General features: G+C 35.7%; 1 protein-coding gene across 19 annotated transcripts in view; it reads left to right on the plus strand.

Moving 5' to 3' along the window:
• Nucleotides 1-18,272, plus strand: part of RALYL (RALY RNA binding protein like) — a 772,862-nt gene that overhangs the window by 463,854 nt on the left and 290,736 nt on the right. The window contains exon 1 of one of the 19 annotated variants that reach the window (XM_036998256.2): nucleotides 11,981-12,112. The exons of the other annotated variants lie outside the window; for them this stretch is intronic. Within the exon in view, the coding sequence (XP_036854151.1) occupies nucleotides 12,076-12,112 (37 nt within the window). The 5' untranslated portion in view covers nucleotides 11,981-12,075. Of the gene's footprint in view, nucleotides 1-11,980; nucleotides 12,113-18,272 lie in introns of those variants that run through there. 19 annotated transcript variants of the gene reach the window in all.

Consider the following 18,272-nt stretch of genomic DNA (forward strand, 5'->3'; position numbering starts at 1 on the left):
CAGGCCTAAAGAAAAGAACCATGGGCCCAGAGGGCAGAGCTGTGGTCCTGGAGGAAGGAACCAAGAGACACAAAAGATTACCCCCAGTCCCTGAAACATAATTGGATTTTTCCCAGTTGAATTCTGGACAATTGAGGTGATGAGAGAATATGAGATATTGAACTTTAAGTTGATGGACTGAGAAGTTTATAGATGTATTTTGAATGTGGGATACACATGACTCTTTGAAAGCTAGAATGAAAACTGTGGTAGAAAGAAAAACAACTTTCCTAAAATGTCCATATCTTAATCCCTAGAATTTGTCTATGTTACCTTATGTGATAAAAAGAATCTTGTAGATGTGATTAAATTAGGGAGTTAAAATGTTGGGATTATCTTGGATTGTTTGAGTGGGCCAATGTAATGATAAGGATCCTTAGAAAGAGATGCAGGAGGGTCAAAGTAAGAAAAAGGAGATATGGTTATAGAAACAGTGGCTGAGGTGATATACTTTCAAGGTAGAAGAATGGACTATGAGCAAAGGAAGACAAGCATCCTGTAGGAATTGGAGAAGACAAAAAAAAATACAGATTCTCCTCTAAATTCTTCAGAAAGAATATAGCCTGGCCATGACCTTATTTTAATTTTAAAACTTCCTGAATTATGAGAATAAATTTGTGCTGTTTTAAACCACTACATTTGTGGTAATTTGTTCCAGCAAAAATAGAAAACTAATACCATCATTCATTTCATAAATATTTGTAGAGCAACTAGTATATTCAGACACTGGGCTGCTGCTAGGAATATAGTAGCAGATGAGATAGACATAGTGGATTACAGGTTTATGGAATGCTGTAATCTGACCAGAAACAATGGAAGACAAGCACACTTTGCACATGTTGGAGTTGATATGACTTTTGAACATCCATATGGGTATATTTAGTAATAACAGCTAATGCTTTTGCTGGTCACTGTTCTAAGCACTACTTATATATTAGCTCATTTACTTCTTATAATACTCCTGTGAGGGTGTTACAGATGAGAAAACTGTGGAATGGATATATAAAGCAACTTGCCCAAGACCACACAGCTGGTGCTTGGTAGAACTGCCATTCAAATAAACCAAGCTAGTCTGGTTCCAGAATCTTGAGCTTTAAACACTTTTAGCTATTCCATTATCTGAATATGTAGTTTGAAATAGTTAAATTTATAAATATAAATTTGATTCTCATAAGGAAAATGGGAAACAACACTGGCATAGACTCCAAGGAATAGAGTTTTCAAGAAAATGATAATTAACATTGTCAGATGTTGATTGTCAAGTAGAATAAGGATTAATCAGAAATGCCTTGATTTGGTATTCTTATTATAAAAGTTTTCTTATTACCATTTTCTACAGTTATATTTATTAACCACTATTTCTCCATAATGCGTCAAGCCTTTGAGGTTATTTTTTCAACAGTTTACTTGCTTCGGTTGTTTCAGTATTTTTGGGCAGCTGCCACTAATGTATTCACATCACGGAAACCAACTCATACATATATCCTGGCTTATATTTCTATGGTGTTCTCTAAGACAGATATCATTTATTCTGCTTCCACTGAAATTTCCCAAAATGTCTTGTCCTATGACCTGTGTTGATTCAGCTTTTGTCAGATACTTATTGGCATATTATATGGCTTTCTATCAGCACTCGCTGCTACTTTTGCAAACCTTGAACCAGCATTTACAGTGTCAGAGAAATGGATGTATTTATCCACTTTGATATTAACAGGTATTTTGCTAGTCTTTTCATTAAAACATTCTTTTTAATCATCTTGGGATTCACATAATAACTGTTAGTAAATAAAATTTCAAGATTAAGACCATGGCTATTTTATCTTTGTCCACTCTCTGATATCTTATATAAGTGTATACTTAAGAAGTATTTGTGAAATGGAGTAACGAGGAATAGAATCCTATTAACGATTATTGTCTTAATTTGGGTACTGAACAATTTGGAGAGTGATTACAAATTGGTGACATATTAAATATAACTTCTATCAACATTATTTGTTGAATACCAGTTGTATGCCATCATCCAACTCATACATCAGTATATTCCTAGAGCTTTCCACCAATCTCAGTAATTCTCTCACTAACACTTTATGATCACCCGGGATTATTCTTTCAACACTCTTTGCACAACACTCATCTATGTAATCTCAGAGAAGAGTGGATCAACTCACGAATGAGGACTATTTTTTATATACTATCATTGGATCACACATCTACTTTCAGAGCACCTGGTTTTGAACTTACAAAACATATTATTTCATGTTATTAATCAGTTAATGTCTATATTCCCTACTGAAATAAAAGCACGTGATCATGTATGTTTTTGCTATTACATTATCCAAAGGGCACAATTTGATTATCCAAATTGCACAAAGTGTATATACCGGATATGAGAAAAAAGTAATTTAATTTCAGTGAGGGATCATACATGGAGTCATTTTTTTACATAAATTTTTACTAAGGTACTATTGATATACACTCTTATGAAGGTTTCATATGAAAAAACAATGTGGTTACTACATTTGCCCATATTATCAAGTCCCCACCCATACCCCAATGCAGTCACTGTCCATCAGTGCAGCAAGATGCCACAGATCCACTATGTGCCTTCTCTGTGCTACACTGTTCTCCCTGTGATCCCCCAGACCATGTGTACTAAACATAATACCCCTCCATCCCCTCCTCCCTCCCTCCCCACCTGCCCTCCCACACCCCTCCCCTTTGGTACATATATGGAGTCTTAAATTTTATAATAAAGAATCAGGCTAATCTTATACAGGTGAGAACTACGTTATTCATGCTACCGAAAACATATGTTATCAACTGCCCCAGAAAATAGAAAGAGAAAAATATAATTTTTCTTATTAAATCAAGGTCATGAAATCTCAAGCTGAAATTCTAGTTCCTTCTCTGTTATACTATTTTCTTACAAACATTTCTTTGATTAATCTTAGAAGTTGGGAACCAAAGGTCTTTAAAATTGAAGAATCATCTTTTCACATGTTATATTTTTGTTCATAGTTTGTGAGCCCACCAGTGACTCATTTAAGTATTTACTGCACAGTCCAGGTAGGCATGCTAAAGCTTTCTAAGGCATGATTCAAAGATGAGATTTACTGTTCACCAAACTAAAGAAGACAGTTTAGAAAATAAAATTTGAGACTCTTTTTTCCACCTATTACTCCTGTTTCTGCATCTCAGCTCATTTAAGTAAACACCTAAAAATGTTTTTTTATAATGGTAAGAAAATCATGAATTTCATTTACATATGTACTGTTCACATACTGCTGCGCTGGTAATGGCAAAGGCAGTTTATTCAAATTGTTGTCTTTGAACACATATGCAAGGTCAAAGACTATCCAGGTAGTTCTGAGCCCTACAGTAGACACAAATACACACAAAATGAGGATTGGAGCTGGAGCCCTGAAATACCCTTGGGTTATGTAATGCTAAATTATACCTGAAATTCAATCTATTCAACTCAGCAAGCTTAAGTAGCTCATCAATGAGATAATTATAACTAAATATGAACAGGAAAGGAATTAGGAGAACAGGACTGCTGCATATACTACTTTTGTAGTAGTATATGAAATGAATTCTATTAATATATACTTAAGCTATTTGATGTATATTTTACATTAAAAATAGGAATTTTGAAGTAACAATTTTGATATTTGTATTAGAAATAAAAATATGCTGAATGTGATCCATAAATACAAATTTATATTTAGTAGGTATATTTTAAAAGTCCATAAAGGTTTGTACATCTTAGTATTGGTCTTTGTCCAGTTTAAATATTATATTTTTAAACCATGAAAAAACCAACATAATATCTAGCCCAATATTTTCAAGATCGTGTGTGTGTACTTAACTTTGTGACCTAATTTTATCTATTTTTAGTTGGAAACTCTCTCCAGTTCATTCTTTTTTTTTTTAACTGAAGTATAGTTGATATACCACCTTATATTGGTTTCAAGTATATAACACAGTGGTTTGACAGTTCCCCATATTATTAAATCCTCACCCCAACTAGTGTAGTTACTATCTGTCAACATAGAAAGATGTTACAGAATAAGTGGCTGTATTCTACGCTGTACCACCATCCCCATGACCAACTTATATTATGATTGAAAATTTGTGTGCCCCCTTCTCCCCCTCACACTCCCCACCCATCCATCCAAACCCACATGATAACTACTAGTCACTTCTCAATGTCTATAAGTCTACTGGCATTTTGTTCATTTTGTTTTGTTTTGTTTTTAGATTTCACAAATAAGTGAAATCATATCGTATTTGTCTTTCTCTACCTGGCTTATTTCACTGAGCATAATACCCTCTAGGCCTATCCATCTTGTTGCAAATGGCAGGATTTCTTCCTTTTTAATGGCTAAATAATACTCCATTGTGTATATGTACCACATCTTCTTTATCCATTCATCTCCTGATGGACACTTAGGTGGCTTCCATATTTTGGCTATTGTAAATAGTGCTGCAATAAACATAGGGGTGCATCTGTCCTTTTGAATCAGGGATCTTGTTCTCTTTGGGTAAATTCCTAAAAGTGGAATTACTTGGCCATACGGCATTTCTGTTTTTAGTTTTGTGAGGAACCTCCATACGGCTTTCCGCAGTGACTGCTCCAATTCACATTCCCACCAACAGTGCAGGAGAGTTCCCTTTTCTCCACATCCTCACCAACACTTGTTATTTCTTCTCTTTTGGATAGTGGCCATTCTGACTAGTATGAGGTGGTATCTCATTTGGTTTTTATTTGCATTTCCCTAATGATTAGTGATGTGGAACATCTTTTCATGTGCCTGTTAGCCATCTGTGTTTCTTCTTTTCTCCAGGTCATTCTAACCTCCTTGGTTAATTTCCTTAAAGAACATTTTCCAAGTCTGCCTGGATCTTAGGTTAATGCAACTATATCATAAGCTTTGATTAGGTTCCTATTCTGCCATTACATGCATATCTTTATAATTCTTGTATTTGCATCTCTAAAATCCTTTAGAGTACAAAACATGGGTGAGTATCAGAATGCATTCTATATTGAAATTCTGAATATCAAGTTTGTTCTCCCATTGTCTCACATGTTAAAAGGAGACATATTTTCCAAAATAATAGCAGTAAATCCAGCAATTCAAACTGAAGTGAAAACCAAGGTAATGTTCTCTATTCTCTACTGTTTTCTTAATTTGGCTTCATCGGCTGACATTTATTTGTTCAATGTAGAAGATAGTGATATCTTGGATTGGGCATGGCTTTAGCCAATGGAGGAAACTGGCTGAAATAGATTCAGCCAGAAAAAGGGAAAGGCAATTCCCTGGAAAATCAGCAGTTTCCACAGTAAGACTTTTGGCATTTTTATTTGCTACATTTTGCCTTGCTCTGCTCCAAGTGCCACTTGCTGGTCACCCCCTTGACCCTGCATCTGTTTCTGTAAGGATCTTCTCCAGCTTCATTCTGGCCACTGGAGTCTGACTCATCCTCTCTGTATCTCAGAAATTGTTTACTGGGTGCCTCTACTACTCACAATTCTGTGGTTTTTAAGATAGTAGGTAGGTAGATAGATGAATGAATAGATAGATAATAGATAGACATATAGACAGAGGATGGATAATAGAGTATGTATTTTTTTGTTATGGTATCATTGATATAAAATTTTATGAAGGTTTCACATGAATGACATTGAGGTTACACATTTATCCATATTATCAAGCCCCCCTGACACCCCATTGCAGTCACTGTCTATCAGCGTAGTAAGATACTATAAAGTCACTACTTGTCTTCTCCGTGCTATAGAGTTTATATTTCTTATTTTGTAAATTATTTTATAGTAAAACTCTACACATAGTTTTCATAATCACAAGGTCTATTTTAACTTTAAGGATGTTTAATTTCTCACTATTATTCCATGTAAACTCAGTAACATCCCACCATCTCAGGACACAGTGGATATGCTCTGTCTGAGATGGAGTTGTGAACTACTGAGGAAGTGTTTTTCATAAATAAAACACCTCCAGGGAACATGATGCAGCAGTTCTCCCACACGATGCCCACCTCCAATAAACTGTATTGTTGTGTTCATGTATTTGTGATGTGATTTGTTACAGATATAGTACCTTGTAGGATATCCTCCCAAGAGACTTTGTGCTTCTTTGGTCTTGATTGCTACATTTGAATGTGTAACAGCCAACATTTGGTAAAATATTTCATACTTTCAGTTATATTCAGTTATATTCCCTAGGGAATGCTAGGTTAATTGTATACCCTTTAGTCTTCTTTAAAAAAAAAATCTTTTGGTAGCCATTCAATAACTGGACCTACTCAAACTTTGTGATTAAAAAGACAGAATGCCATTATCCTTGGTACAATGCAAATTCATTCAAATGTAAGTGGGAAAATAAGACCACTAAGAAGATAAAAGTAAGTCTGGGTAATTGAATTTAGGCTAACAGAAAAGACAGATGAAACTGAGATAAGATGGAATGAAAACCGTACAAGAAAGGAAGCCAACAGAACAAAAATGCTTAAAAACAATTACCGCTAAGGTGATTCAGTGAAAATAAAAGCAACTGTAGTGTAAGTTAAAAAGGGAAACATTTTAACTGGGTTTAATACTTGTAAGTATTAAATATTTTTAAAATTTAGAGATTTCAAAGACTGCTTTGATATTAGAGCACAAGAAACTGGAGAAAGTCCAAAGGTCTGAATACAGACAATAATAAAATCCAATTACAGTTTACAAAAAAATCTTAGAAAAGAATTTTCCAGATACATAAAAACATTTAATGAACCAAACTGAAGAGTACAGAATTGAGTTGCTTGTTTATTTCACTTTCAACAACATTCAAGTATAAAGAAGCCTCATTCTGGAAAATTTTTCCCTCATTTGAGCCAATATGACAAATAAAACTTGGACAGAATATAAGGAAGTTTTGTGTTTCCTGCAAACATTAAAAAGAACAATGATAAATATGATGAGGTGCTAGATGAAATGATAGGAAGACTTTTTAAATGTGATAACCACTCGGTATTGTAATTAACAACTGTTCTTAGATTATTATCTAACAGGAAAATACTTGACTTTGAGCAAACAGATACAAGTCCAGTTCTGGAGGCATTAGGCAAGTCAGCAAATCGCCTAATATAGACATGTACTGAAGATGTATACTTTCTCAAAAAAGATGGGTCAATGATTGTGCTGGGGTTGAAAATTATTTGGCTGTTACCTGAAAGGAGCTGAGGAAAGATCTTTTGTCAAGAATTTGTAAAGACTGTGTTAGCAAGGAGATGTTTCAGTAAAGAAAGCTTAGTTCATGTCTGACAGGAGAAAAGGCAGAGCTCCCACAGAGGCAGCTGGCCCGCAGCAAAGGAAAGGCAGTGAAGGCCCTTCACACCGTCAGGCTAGAGAGTGATAAGAAGGACATAAGGGAAAGTTTAACAGTGGGTCACTTAGTGTCCAAATCTGAGAAAAACTGACCAAAGGAGGGTTGGGATATCACTCCTTTCACTTAAGGAAAAATTTCGGAGCTAGTGTGTTCAGAGGGAAAAGCTCTGGGTTAACTCTAGGGAGTCCTGGGGTGAAGCGCCTGCTGAAAGTATGGGCTCCAGGTTGCCTGAGGTCATGCCACTCAGCTCCCTTCAGTTTTCCATCCAGCAAGCTTGTAATAAGCGCTGCCTTCTGTGGATCAGACATCTTTAAAGGAGGAATTTGGGCAATATAACTTCTCATAGCTTTTCAATTTTAACATTCATCATTCTAGTAATTCTCTGAAATGTAGGTATCACTCGTTTGTGTTAAATAGTTTCTACATGTACTATTATGTACTGTCTTAATAAAATTCTTAAAGGTTTTATCAAAATCCACACATACTGTAATTGTTAAACCATAAAAGGATGTGAGAACTCTGTGTGGGCTAATAGTTGGATACTCTTGGTATTCTTTAAATGTTTTTTAGTGTTTTATTGGAGGAAAGGATGAGGGCTAGCCATGAAGAGGCAAGTGAGGTGACATGCGTGAGAGGGGTAAGTCACCACCTCCATTGTCCAGAGCAGTCCGCTGTGCTTCTGAACTTGATTTCCCTGCCAGCAGCCAAAGCCCTGCCGTTAATTGCATTCACCCCTCTTAGAAGTTTTTAGCCCCACGAGTTGTTACGAAAACATGTCCCTTGCAGGTCCTCATCTCCTGTTGCCTAGACAGCTACCGAAAGCACCCCTCCAACCTTGCGGGGCATGTCGCACCACACTGGCTCTGGGGAAGCTCCGCAGGGGCACAGCAGGGCACTGCCTCTTGCTCCCTGTGAGGCGTTAGTCAGAACACTTCAGCTCTCAGTCTCATTTTACTGAAATATCAAATGAGGGCAGCAACGATAATAACATGAGGACGAAGATGATGATAATAACAAATCTATCATAGGGTGGTTTTTAATATTCAATGAGTGAGTAATGCATACAGAACTTTTGGAATGTGAACCTCCTAATGAATGTTCACTCTTATTCAACCACAGTGGTCACTCCCTGTGATGAGTTCTGGCAAACAGCCCTTCTTTGATTTCAATACATTGTGAGTGACATTACCGAGACTCTTCTACATAAGTTTTCTCCAGCAACTACCAAGTGCATTCTCCAAAAATCGCATTGGTCTATTTCCCAATAAATGCTTTTAACACAACTATGTAACTCATGCAGTGTTCTTGTCCTGCGCTTGTCCTCATTTGGCTGAAGTTTACTCCTGCTGAAAAGGAAGCAGGGATCGCTAAGAACAGAATTGGGAGGATTATATGGCATGATACGCATTTAGCACACCGCTTGGCAAACAGCACATAGTTTTGTCCCCCTCTCTCTCTCTCTCATTCACACCCTCACTCACCCCCACACATACTCCCTCTTTCTCTTTCTTTCCTTTTTCTTTCTTCTTCCATTCTTTTCTACTTTCTCTCTCTCTCTCTGTTATTTTCTTACTGTCAAAAGCATCTCCTCCTCTTACTCTGCTAGGTACTTTTATTTCTAACTTGTTCCTCCCATCGTAAAAGGAAAGACATTGATGCCATTTGATTTCATATGAGAATTCATCCTTTCCAATTTATCTGTACTCATTGAATTTATATTTTAAGTATTGAGTATAAAGATTGATTCCATCAAAGGAAATCATATTTCAGGGATTAGGTAGGGAGAAATTTTATTAAAGCAAGTAATGCTTCTTTTGGCTTCTGACATTATAGGCTGATTTTGAAGATAAAACAACTTTATTCACCTGGATTTTTGAAGAGGGTAGGAAAAGAGAACAATAGGATGCCTGGACCTGTTCCCTCTCAACCGCCCTGTATGTCCCTTACAGCAACATTTTCCTTTTCATTCTTTTGGCTGAAATTTCCCTGAGTTCCACATTTGCCAAAGCCATCTCCTCTCCCTCAGCCACCACCCGACCTCCTCTTCTCTCTCTAGCTGGACTGCAACCTGGTGCCTGTGAAGTTGGCCTTAATTCATCAGGTATATTTGAGGTCCCCAATTTTAATGGCTTAAAGCCTTCCAGAATTTAAGTCACTAAACCCAGAAATAAGCTTCAAGAGTGGATACCTCTATATGCCCTGAGGCCAGAAAAGAAACATAGGAAGGGGTTGATAAGATGGAAATCCCTATATGGAACCTGAGAAAGTCAACCCTTGTCCAAGGTTGGGAGGGCAAAAGTATACCAAACATTGATGAGTACAAGTCAGGATATCTGTTTTAATGTGTATCTATTGTATATGTGATATGAATGAGCTGGGTGGGGACATATATGTGAATGAAGCTAATTAAATGGTTAAATGGTCTTCACAAATAGTTCAGACTGATATTAATTATAGGTCATGGAGAACTAACAATACAAAAAGAGAAAAACTGCAAAATTGTGCCATGTAATAATGTTAAAATTGATATCACTTGTGTCTTTATGTCACTAAACTTATTTCTGCCTAATAATTATCAATGACATGTTTATTCATATTATAAATATATATACCACATTATGTCAGATAAATTGTTTTAATTTTGTCTGATTATAACAGATTTTATGATTTGTTGGTCTGATACCATGAGTAACTTTTATAAAGAAGAACTTGTGACTTCATTTCAATAAATTTAAAATATATCTTCACACCTGTAAGTAGATAGAGTTTCAAATACAAATCAGTGAAATCAAATTAGCCTTAGGGCCAAAAGATGTGAAAGTCCAGTACTTGGTCATTGAGTAAGAAAGTAACCTTCGTCAGTACGCATGAATTTGGCTATTTTCTGAATTTATTGAAAAATAATCAGTAGTTGTCTTGTCTTTATAATTTAGATTTATAATAATTTCATAAAAAGCAATTTATTCAGCAAATATTTCCCAAGAGCCTACTTTCTGCTATGTACTGATCTGCCCTCTAGACATACATCTCTGAAAAATGGAAAGCCCTATCCTCTGGAGGCTTATGTTCTAACAGGCAGAAACAAGTAAAGGAGTTCTAACAGGAGAAAAACAAGTAAATATAAACAATTTCAGGTAATTACAAAGTGCTTTGGAAAACATTAAGCAGGTTGAGAGTTTGAGGAATGTCAGGTATATCATGTTACTCAGAAAAGGCTGAATTATTTATTGAAATATTATAATCTCCCTATTAGAGAAAACACAAGGAATATCATCCTAGCCTTTCCTACTGTATGCAGATACAAAGACTGACCATGCCTGATAGCAAAATATAACCACAGTGGTCTTAGACAAAATTTTACTAAATAGTGCAGCTTGTTAGTCAAAAGTCAAAGAAATCAGACAGAACTCCTGCTAAAAGCCTGTTGAAATGCTATTCCTGGTACCTGTGATTATGAAATGTAGTAAATAGTTAAGTATAAAATATTCTTGACTCTGAAATAATCCTTCTTTTAAGAAGAGTGGTAGACATGTTTTCAGTAAGTTGCCTGAGTTTAACACTAAAGAAGTTTGGCAGTTGAAAACGTTTTCTGCAGTAGAATAATCGGGAAGTCTTATTACATAGAAATTCTTCACTGGAGTATAAAGCCTTCTGTATTTAAATTAAAACTGCATTCAGTCACCTCATTAGCACTGAAGGAGATTTGAAACCCTACGTACACTCTGTTGGAGGATTTGGAAGAGGTAGTATCCCTGAGCTTTGCTGCAAGCACCCAGAGCAGAGGGTGCACGACATAGGAAACAAAGCTTTTATCCTGTCCAAGTAAGGGGAAAGTGCAAACATGTTCAGATAAGTATATGCCCAAAATACTGTGAAAATACAGGTCTGAGGACAAAAATGAGCTGGCCCCAGTGGGGAGACAGGTGGGAGGAAGCTTCATGAATGGTTTCTTTCAGGATAGGGCAGAGTGCCTAGCACATAGTAGGCACTCACTGAGCCTGAAATGCTATTTTGTGCTCTTTCTCCACTAGGCCTAGAGATATAATGTGAAAACATGTGATTCCTGCTTTGCCTGAGAAGCAGTCTCTTTGGAGAAATAGTCAGAACTAAAAGTGATAATTGCTTTAATAATTGAACATGCAAAGTACATTGGGAGCCCAGGGAAGGAAAGAATTTAGCAGTTTCAAAATAAAATGCAAATCTAAATATTCTAGAGTGGCTAAAAGACATATGAACCCAAAGGATGGTTTGTAATTTTTGTAAATTTCAAACAAGGGTTTATATACCTCATATTTAGATTTTCAGTTTTACTGCTCTTGCTAAATATGTGAATCCATCCTTAATTCAACATTGCTTCAAGCACAGCACCTTAATAGTCCAGATTTTCTTAGAGAACTTAACTGATATTGGTTGGGGGAAGTGAAGGAAATACAATTTTCCCCAGAAGATTTGCATTAGATAGAGTAGTTACAGGCTGTAGCGTCTCCCCTGTAATTTTATGAGAATGGTATTACCCTGGCTTTCACTGTGTGATTGCTGGTTACCTTCTGTCAGTGAGCAACAGTCTTACTGCAAAGCAGGAGCACAACCCGTCTCTTTGTCTCCGTGGTCAAAGCAATTACTTCTTAGAAAGTCGGATTTTTTCAGAATGACCATGTATAGGAGCAAACGCAGACATCAGAGATGTAAGTAAATTCTGACCCAACTTTTTCATATGGCTGTGGTGGGAGAAACATACTTGATTTCTTAAAAGACTAATCATGACTTCTTCAGATCTATCCTGGTAGTAGAAAAGATACTGTAGCTTTTTCACCTTAACCTTTATCTTTATTCGTGTTACATGCTTGACAGATGCTGGAGGCAGAGGGGCAATTCACTTGTTACTATGGAAACCTTTGGAAAGGTTTCCAAAATCAACAGAGAAACAGATTAAATGCAATTTCAGTCTAGCTCAGCATCCTTCATTCAGGCATGATCACTGGATTGGTCTCTCTCCTCTCTTTTTTTTGTTTTTCCAGGAGTGATAGATTTTCCTCCCTGGAAGTCTATTGAAAGGTTTGGAAAGCTAACCTAAAACTTCTATTTATCCAATTTCAATTATAACTCTCAGGGGAAATAAAACAGTTTAGAATAGAGGGGAGAGAGTTCATCGTGAATGACAAGCTGAATACTTAACAGGATGTTCATGGTCAAACTTCCTGGTCCAGAGCATAGTTGAAACATAATTCACTACAGGCACCACTTGAAAGGGTTAAAAGGAGTCATCTGTGACCTACCGTATGGGAACTGATTCTGACTGAACAGGAGCAGTGCAGTGACCCTGGCCTAAAGTCCAGAACAAAGATGGTTATGGAACTGAAAGCCATTAGAATTTAGCTAAAAATCAAAGAGGCTTATAATAAAACTGTGTTTTATGGCAAAACAATATTCCTGTCATGAAAAGCGTTCCAATCCCATCACTCTGGAGTGAACCCAACTCCTTATCACTTTATCTTTTCAATTCACTAAAGTAAATATTACCATATTTAGCCCCGTGTGTCCTGTCACTGACTCTATTTACCATCTAAGGTAACTATAACTTGTTCTATAGTTGAACCCTGCACATTTTCATTACTCCTTCTGATGTCTTCAGATGTTACCAAATGTTTTAAAACACAGAAAAAATATTAGCAACAATTGCTCTATCAAAAGGCCAAAATGTGACAGAAATGTAATTTTTTTAGTGTGATCATTTTTTGATCCATTTTCACCTAAGACCTGAATACTAACATTTCTCTTGTTCATAGAAGTTTTACACACCCAGGAAGCTCTGACCAGGAATGCCAGTTTGAGTTTTATAAGCCCAATTGCCTTTCGATGCCGTTGCTTTCTTGAGATGGAGAAACATGTTATAACTGCCACTTTTTTCTTATAAAAATGATTAATGCCAAGTCTACAGATATATTGCTGATTAATTTCCCTGTGATTTCCTCCCACAAGAATGGATCTAAACTAGGCATGTACTTGAAAACTGTCTTGCACCTTTGCTCCTGTGTCTTTTATACACCCCCTCATTTTTTTTCCCCATGGTAATCATCACCTTAATGCACATGGCAAATAAAAGATTCCCAGAAAAATTGTACTGAGTCTCTCTCCTTAAAATGTGCTTGCTGAAGTCTGCGATTAAGCAGCAGGAAGAAATTGTGAATTACATGAGACAAGTCAGAAGATGTATAATTATATAGGCAGGAACACAGTAGGGTGTACTGAATGGTTTAGTTAAAAAATATTTAATGTGTTTTGCTTAATTGTATAAGTTAGCTGTATTATATTGCATTAACTTTCTATATTCTAATCATATAAAATATTGGAGAGCAAGAATATAAGAAAATTAAAGTTTATAAAAAGCTTAGTAATAAAAGCAATTTGAATCCTTAAATGAATTTCTATCTTACACTAATAACATTTGCAGAAGTGGAATGTAATATAACTGTTTGCTCTCCAATGAGTACATAAAAATATCTGAATTATTCCATCTCCAAAATCCAGTGCATTTCTATTTTCAATCATGTCTTTTATGTGTGTTTTTGATCATGTAAAAGGCATAAACTAACCTAGAGGCAATTGTAATCCAATTAAGGCAATAATTGCACCCTTAACCAAATCTCAATATGGGAAGGAAGGAAAGTGTTCTTATGATTTCCTTAAAATTGAAAAAGTACATAAATAAACTTTCTCATTTCCTCATTCCCTAAAGATTTAATATAATATCTTCTGGTCAAAATAAGGCAACTTTCTTTTAGAGGATCTGACGAGAGGAATAGGAAAGGTTCATAAAGCTATGCCACGGGTTTGAAGAGAGGTAGGAGAGCAAAAATACTTCTAAAAGACATTATAGAGGGTAAATTGCACAAAGCTTTTGAAAATGCATTTGGCACTCTGAAATCCATCCCTCACTCAAGTCTAGACTGGTGATGTATAATTCCCATAGGAAGAGAGGGAGGGAAGAATACCCTTTTCCCGGCTTCTGATTGAGCAGTTTGCTGTGGAAAAGGACACAGCTTCTGTGCTCATTACGAAAGCAGGTCTTAACCTGTGCACAACTGCATAATGACTTTCAATTAGGGACAGAATTTGTTGAGTGGTATTAGGACATTGTATATGTCAGACATTGATTTTGGCACAGCCGAAAGGGTAGAAACCACTCTAAAGACCTCAAATATATGCAAACCTGTTTACAAATCCAGGTTGAGGTAGGAATCATCATTAATATAAATAACTTTTTCTTCTGGGGTCTAAATAGTGACTTTTTAAATAGATACTACATCAAGCTATTTATTAGTGTGCAGTTTATCTTTAAATATTCAAAATTTTATTTTGTATATAAAACAAGTTATACCTGTAGCCTCCCTTGCTGTAATTTCAGAAGATGTTAAGAAAATGTTTTTTGGTTTCTCAAAAAGACATAGCAATACATTCCTAAAGATGAATATGTTTTGAAATCCAAGCTTAAAGAACACCTCAAGTAGAATCCATGTGTTATCAGATACAGAATATCAAAAATACTATAATCTCCATATCACAGCAAAGAAAACAGTATACATCTAATCTTAGGTGTGTAAGATTTCATCTCATTTAACTAAATAGGGACAGATACTCAGTTTTGATTGCTAATGATATGTCTGGGTGACCTTTTCATTCTTATTATGGAAATACTTGACGAGATGACTTCAGGAACCTGAGTACTAGCCACAGTCTTCAACCTGTAGTCTTGGCCAGTGTCTGTTACCTTTGTGGTTGCAATTGCTTCTTCTGTAACTTCAGCAGACTGCACAGAGAAGATGTTTCTAAGGTGTCTTCTATCTCTGAGCCTCAGGATTTCCACAACACAGCCCCACCATGTGATTCTCCCACTCAAACACATTTGCTGTGTTCTCATTGCCTTGACTGTCGCTCGGGCTCATGAGCTTCAGATCCATGTGACCATGGATTTACTGTAAGAGGACCGAGAATCCATGTGACTATCATTGTCTGTATGATGATGGAAAAAAAGAGTATATGAAAAATATGTATATCATATATACATACATATATATACAAACATATTATTTTTGGTTCTTAAATGATATATTAATCAACACAAATGTATTTAAAAGGTGATACTAAATTTTTTAGCTTTAATGTTATTTAATATATATATATTCTAATGCTATTTAATATATATATTAAACATACATATTTAAAGCCATGTATATACACCACCTACATCACATAGGGATCTCATTATGTTTCAGTGTTCTCATATTCCCTAATATGTTGGGAATCACTGGGAAAGTGAGATACAAACATGACCTGATAATGCAGATATTTACATGATTGTCACTCACTCAGTACTTCCTTCCTGATACCACCTGTGTTCTAGACTTCATCAGGCTGCTGGATTATCCCAAAATTTCATCATATACTCTTTTATGTCCCTGCCTTGATTACACAAGTTCCTGTCAATGGGTGGCCTTTATCTGCATCTTTATGTATAGAAATTATCTCTAGTCAAGGTTTCACTCAAATGTCACATCCTTTGTAAAGGTATTTCCAGTTTCCAAGTCAAATTTTTCTTTTCTGTCTTTTCAGATAATGTATTTTTATTTATACTATGTTTTGTCTTATACATTGAAAATTATGTTTATTCTACTAATAGAAAAAACTTTGGGGTTTTTTTTTCATGTGAGGTATTCTCAGAGAATAGTAGAGTGTTTTGCCCATAATAGTGCATAACTGTCTAGTGAAGTTATTTGCTTAAAGAAATATTTATTGCTCACCTATTATATTACTTTCCAGACACTGGTCTAGTTCTACAGCAGTAGCATTAAACAGAACAACATTCTACTGGGGAAGGGAAGATGACACACAAATAATTATATAGTAAGCCACGTGGTGCTAAGTACTATGGAGAAAAATAAAGTAAGCAAGGAGGAAAGGAATTTTGGAGGGTGGAGTGGGGAATGGCTACTTTCTCAAGGCTGGTCAGGAAAAGAAAGCCACTGTGATTAAGGTGAAGTGAGGTAATTAAGGTGAGGATTTCATCAGACACCCAAACAAAATGAAGGAGCAAGCTGTTTCCAGGCAGAAACAGCATGTGCAAAGTCCCTGGAGTTCTTGGAATAATGGAGAACCACAAAGGAGACAGTAGTAGAGTTAATGAAAAGATATGAGAGCAAGAAAGCCTCAGGGACATTGGATGTAAGACACAGAGTTAAGTAGAACAGTGTATTTTACTTGTAACTGAATTCAGATATAACAGTTATCTATTAACTTCTAAGAAGTACTATCCATACTTCCATAACTCACAATATTTTTATTAAAATTAAAACTATAAAAATGATGTTTTATAATCACTGCATTTCACAGTAGAAAAGTAATTCAATAATTAATTGAAAGATAAGCAAACCATGGTAACCCAGAGCCTCAGGATTTCCACAACACAGCCCCACCATCAAATCGTGGGTTTTAAGATAGCTGCTTTCTAAGATTCTAAAGACATGTTGAATTATAGAAAGACTACTTCCTATATTATCTCACTCTTCATCAATGCATATAAAATTCAATCAAAACATCATCAAAGACCATCAAAAAGATACTGTTTGAAGAATATTTGCTGGTTTATCCTTTTCTAAGTATCCTTGTATTCTTGATGTATTCACCCTCTTTCTCTTTAAAAATCTTGCTGTGAGAAAAAAATTAATTCATAATTTGACAGAATTATTGCAGGGCTTCTAATGGTATTGGCATGAAGAAACAAGACTTCTACCAGTCTTAATTGATGTAGAAAGAGTGTCTCACTGGTTAAGATGGATAATAGGTTTGATGTTCTGTAACTATGGAGCATGAGTTGCCTTAGCTGTCATACATGTCTTCATTACTACATTTTATCTTATACAAACCTTTATTCTAAGCATTTTTAAAAATTCTTTATTACAAACTGGATAGCGAAGATAAAAGGGATTAGTATTCAAAACAAATATTTATACTGATTCCATATGTAATTGTGAAGACAAAAGTACTCATGACTCTTAATTTCCAAATAATTTTATATCTCAAATGTTGACATTATTACAGAACCAGTTGAAGAGTCATCTGATCTAGGTTTAGAATTTTTTTTAACTTCACACTCAAAAAATAAGTGATTTGAATCTTGATAGGTAAAAATTGCTGGAAGACACTATTAAATTCAACCCTTGACCTCTATTTTTGATGTTTGTTGGGAATTTTGGCTGGACATCTGAAATTTCTCTGAGTCTTTTTCTTTCAAGTCCTAATATAAATTCTGTAACTTAGATGGATTGTATAAACTTGTAACTTCATACGTTTCTCCCTGGCATCATGTCTTCATGGGTAGAATCAGGATGGTCTGGTCAAGAATGCTCAGTGGGACCAGTTACCAATTTAGGAGCAGAGATGCACAAAAGCTGACTGATAACACCTCTGCTACAGATTGTCCTTATATGGAAATACATATCAGTCTTCCTCTCATCCTCATCATTTGCTCTGCTTTTATAAGCTCTAGCCTGTGAGTGATTCTGCCTGCAGGAACACTTAACTGATTCTCATTCTCTCTCTCTCTCTCTCTCTCTCTCTCTCTCTCTCTCTCTCTCTCTCTCATCTATTTCAGGTGTTTTACTGTTTAACAATGTTCCACAAAATCAAAGGTCACTTTTATAAAGGGTGAACATTTGTACACACTCTTTTAAATTCTCTACTCTCACAAAACAACTTGGCTATCATACCACATATGCTCTTTTAGTTTCTCTCTTCCAGGAATCTGTGCTGTATTTACATCTAGACCTACATAAAAACTATGGCATTGAT

The sequence above is a fragment of the Manis javanica genome, chromosome 2 (assembly GCF_040802235.1).
Source record: "Manis javanica isolate MJ-LG chromosome 2, MJ_LKY, whole genome shotgun sequence".
In the NCBI taxonomy this organism is placed as follows: domain Eukaryota; kingdom Metazoa; phylum Chordata; class Mammalia; order Pholidota; family Manidae; genus Manis; species Manis javanica.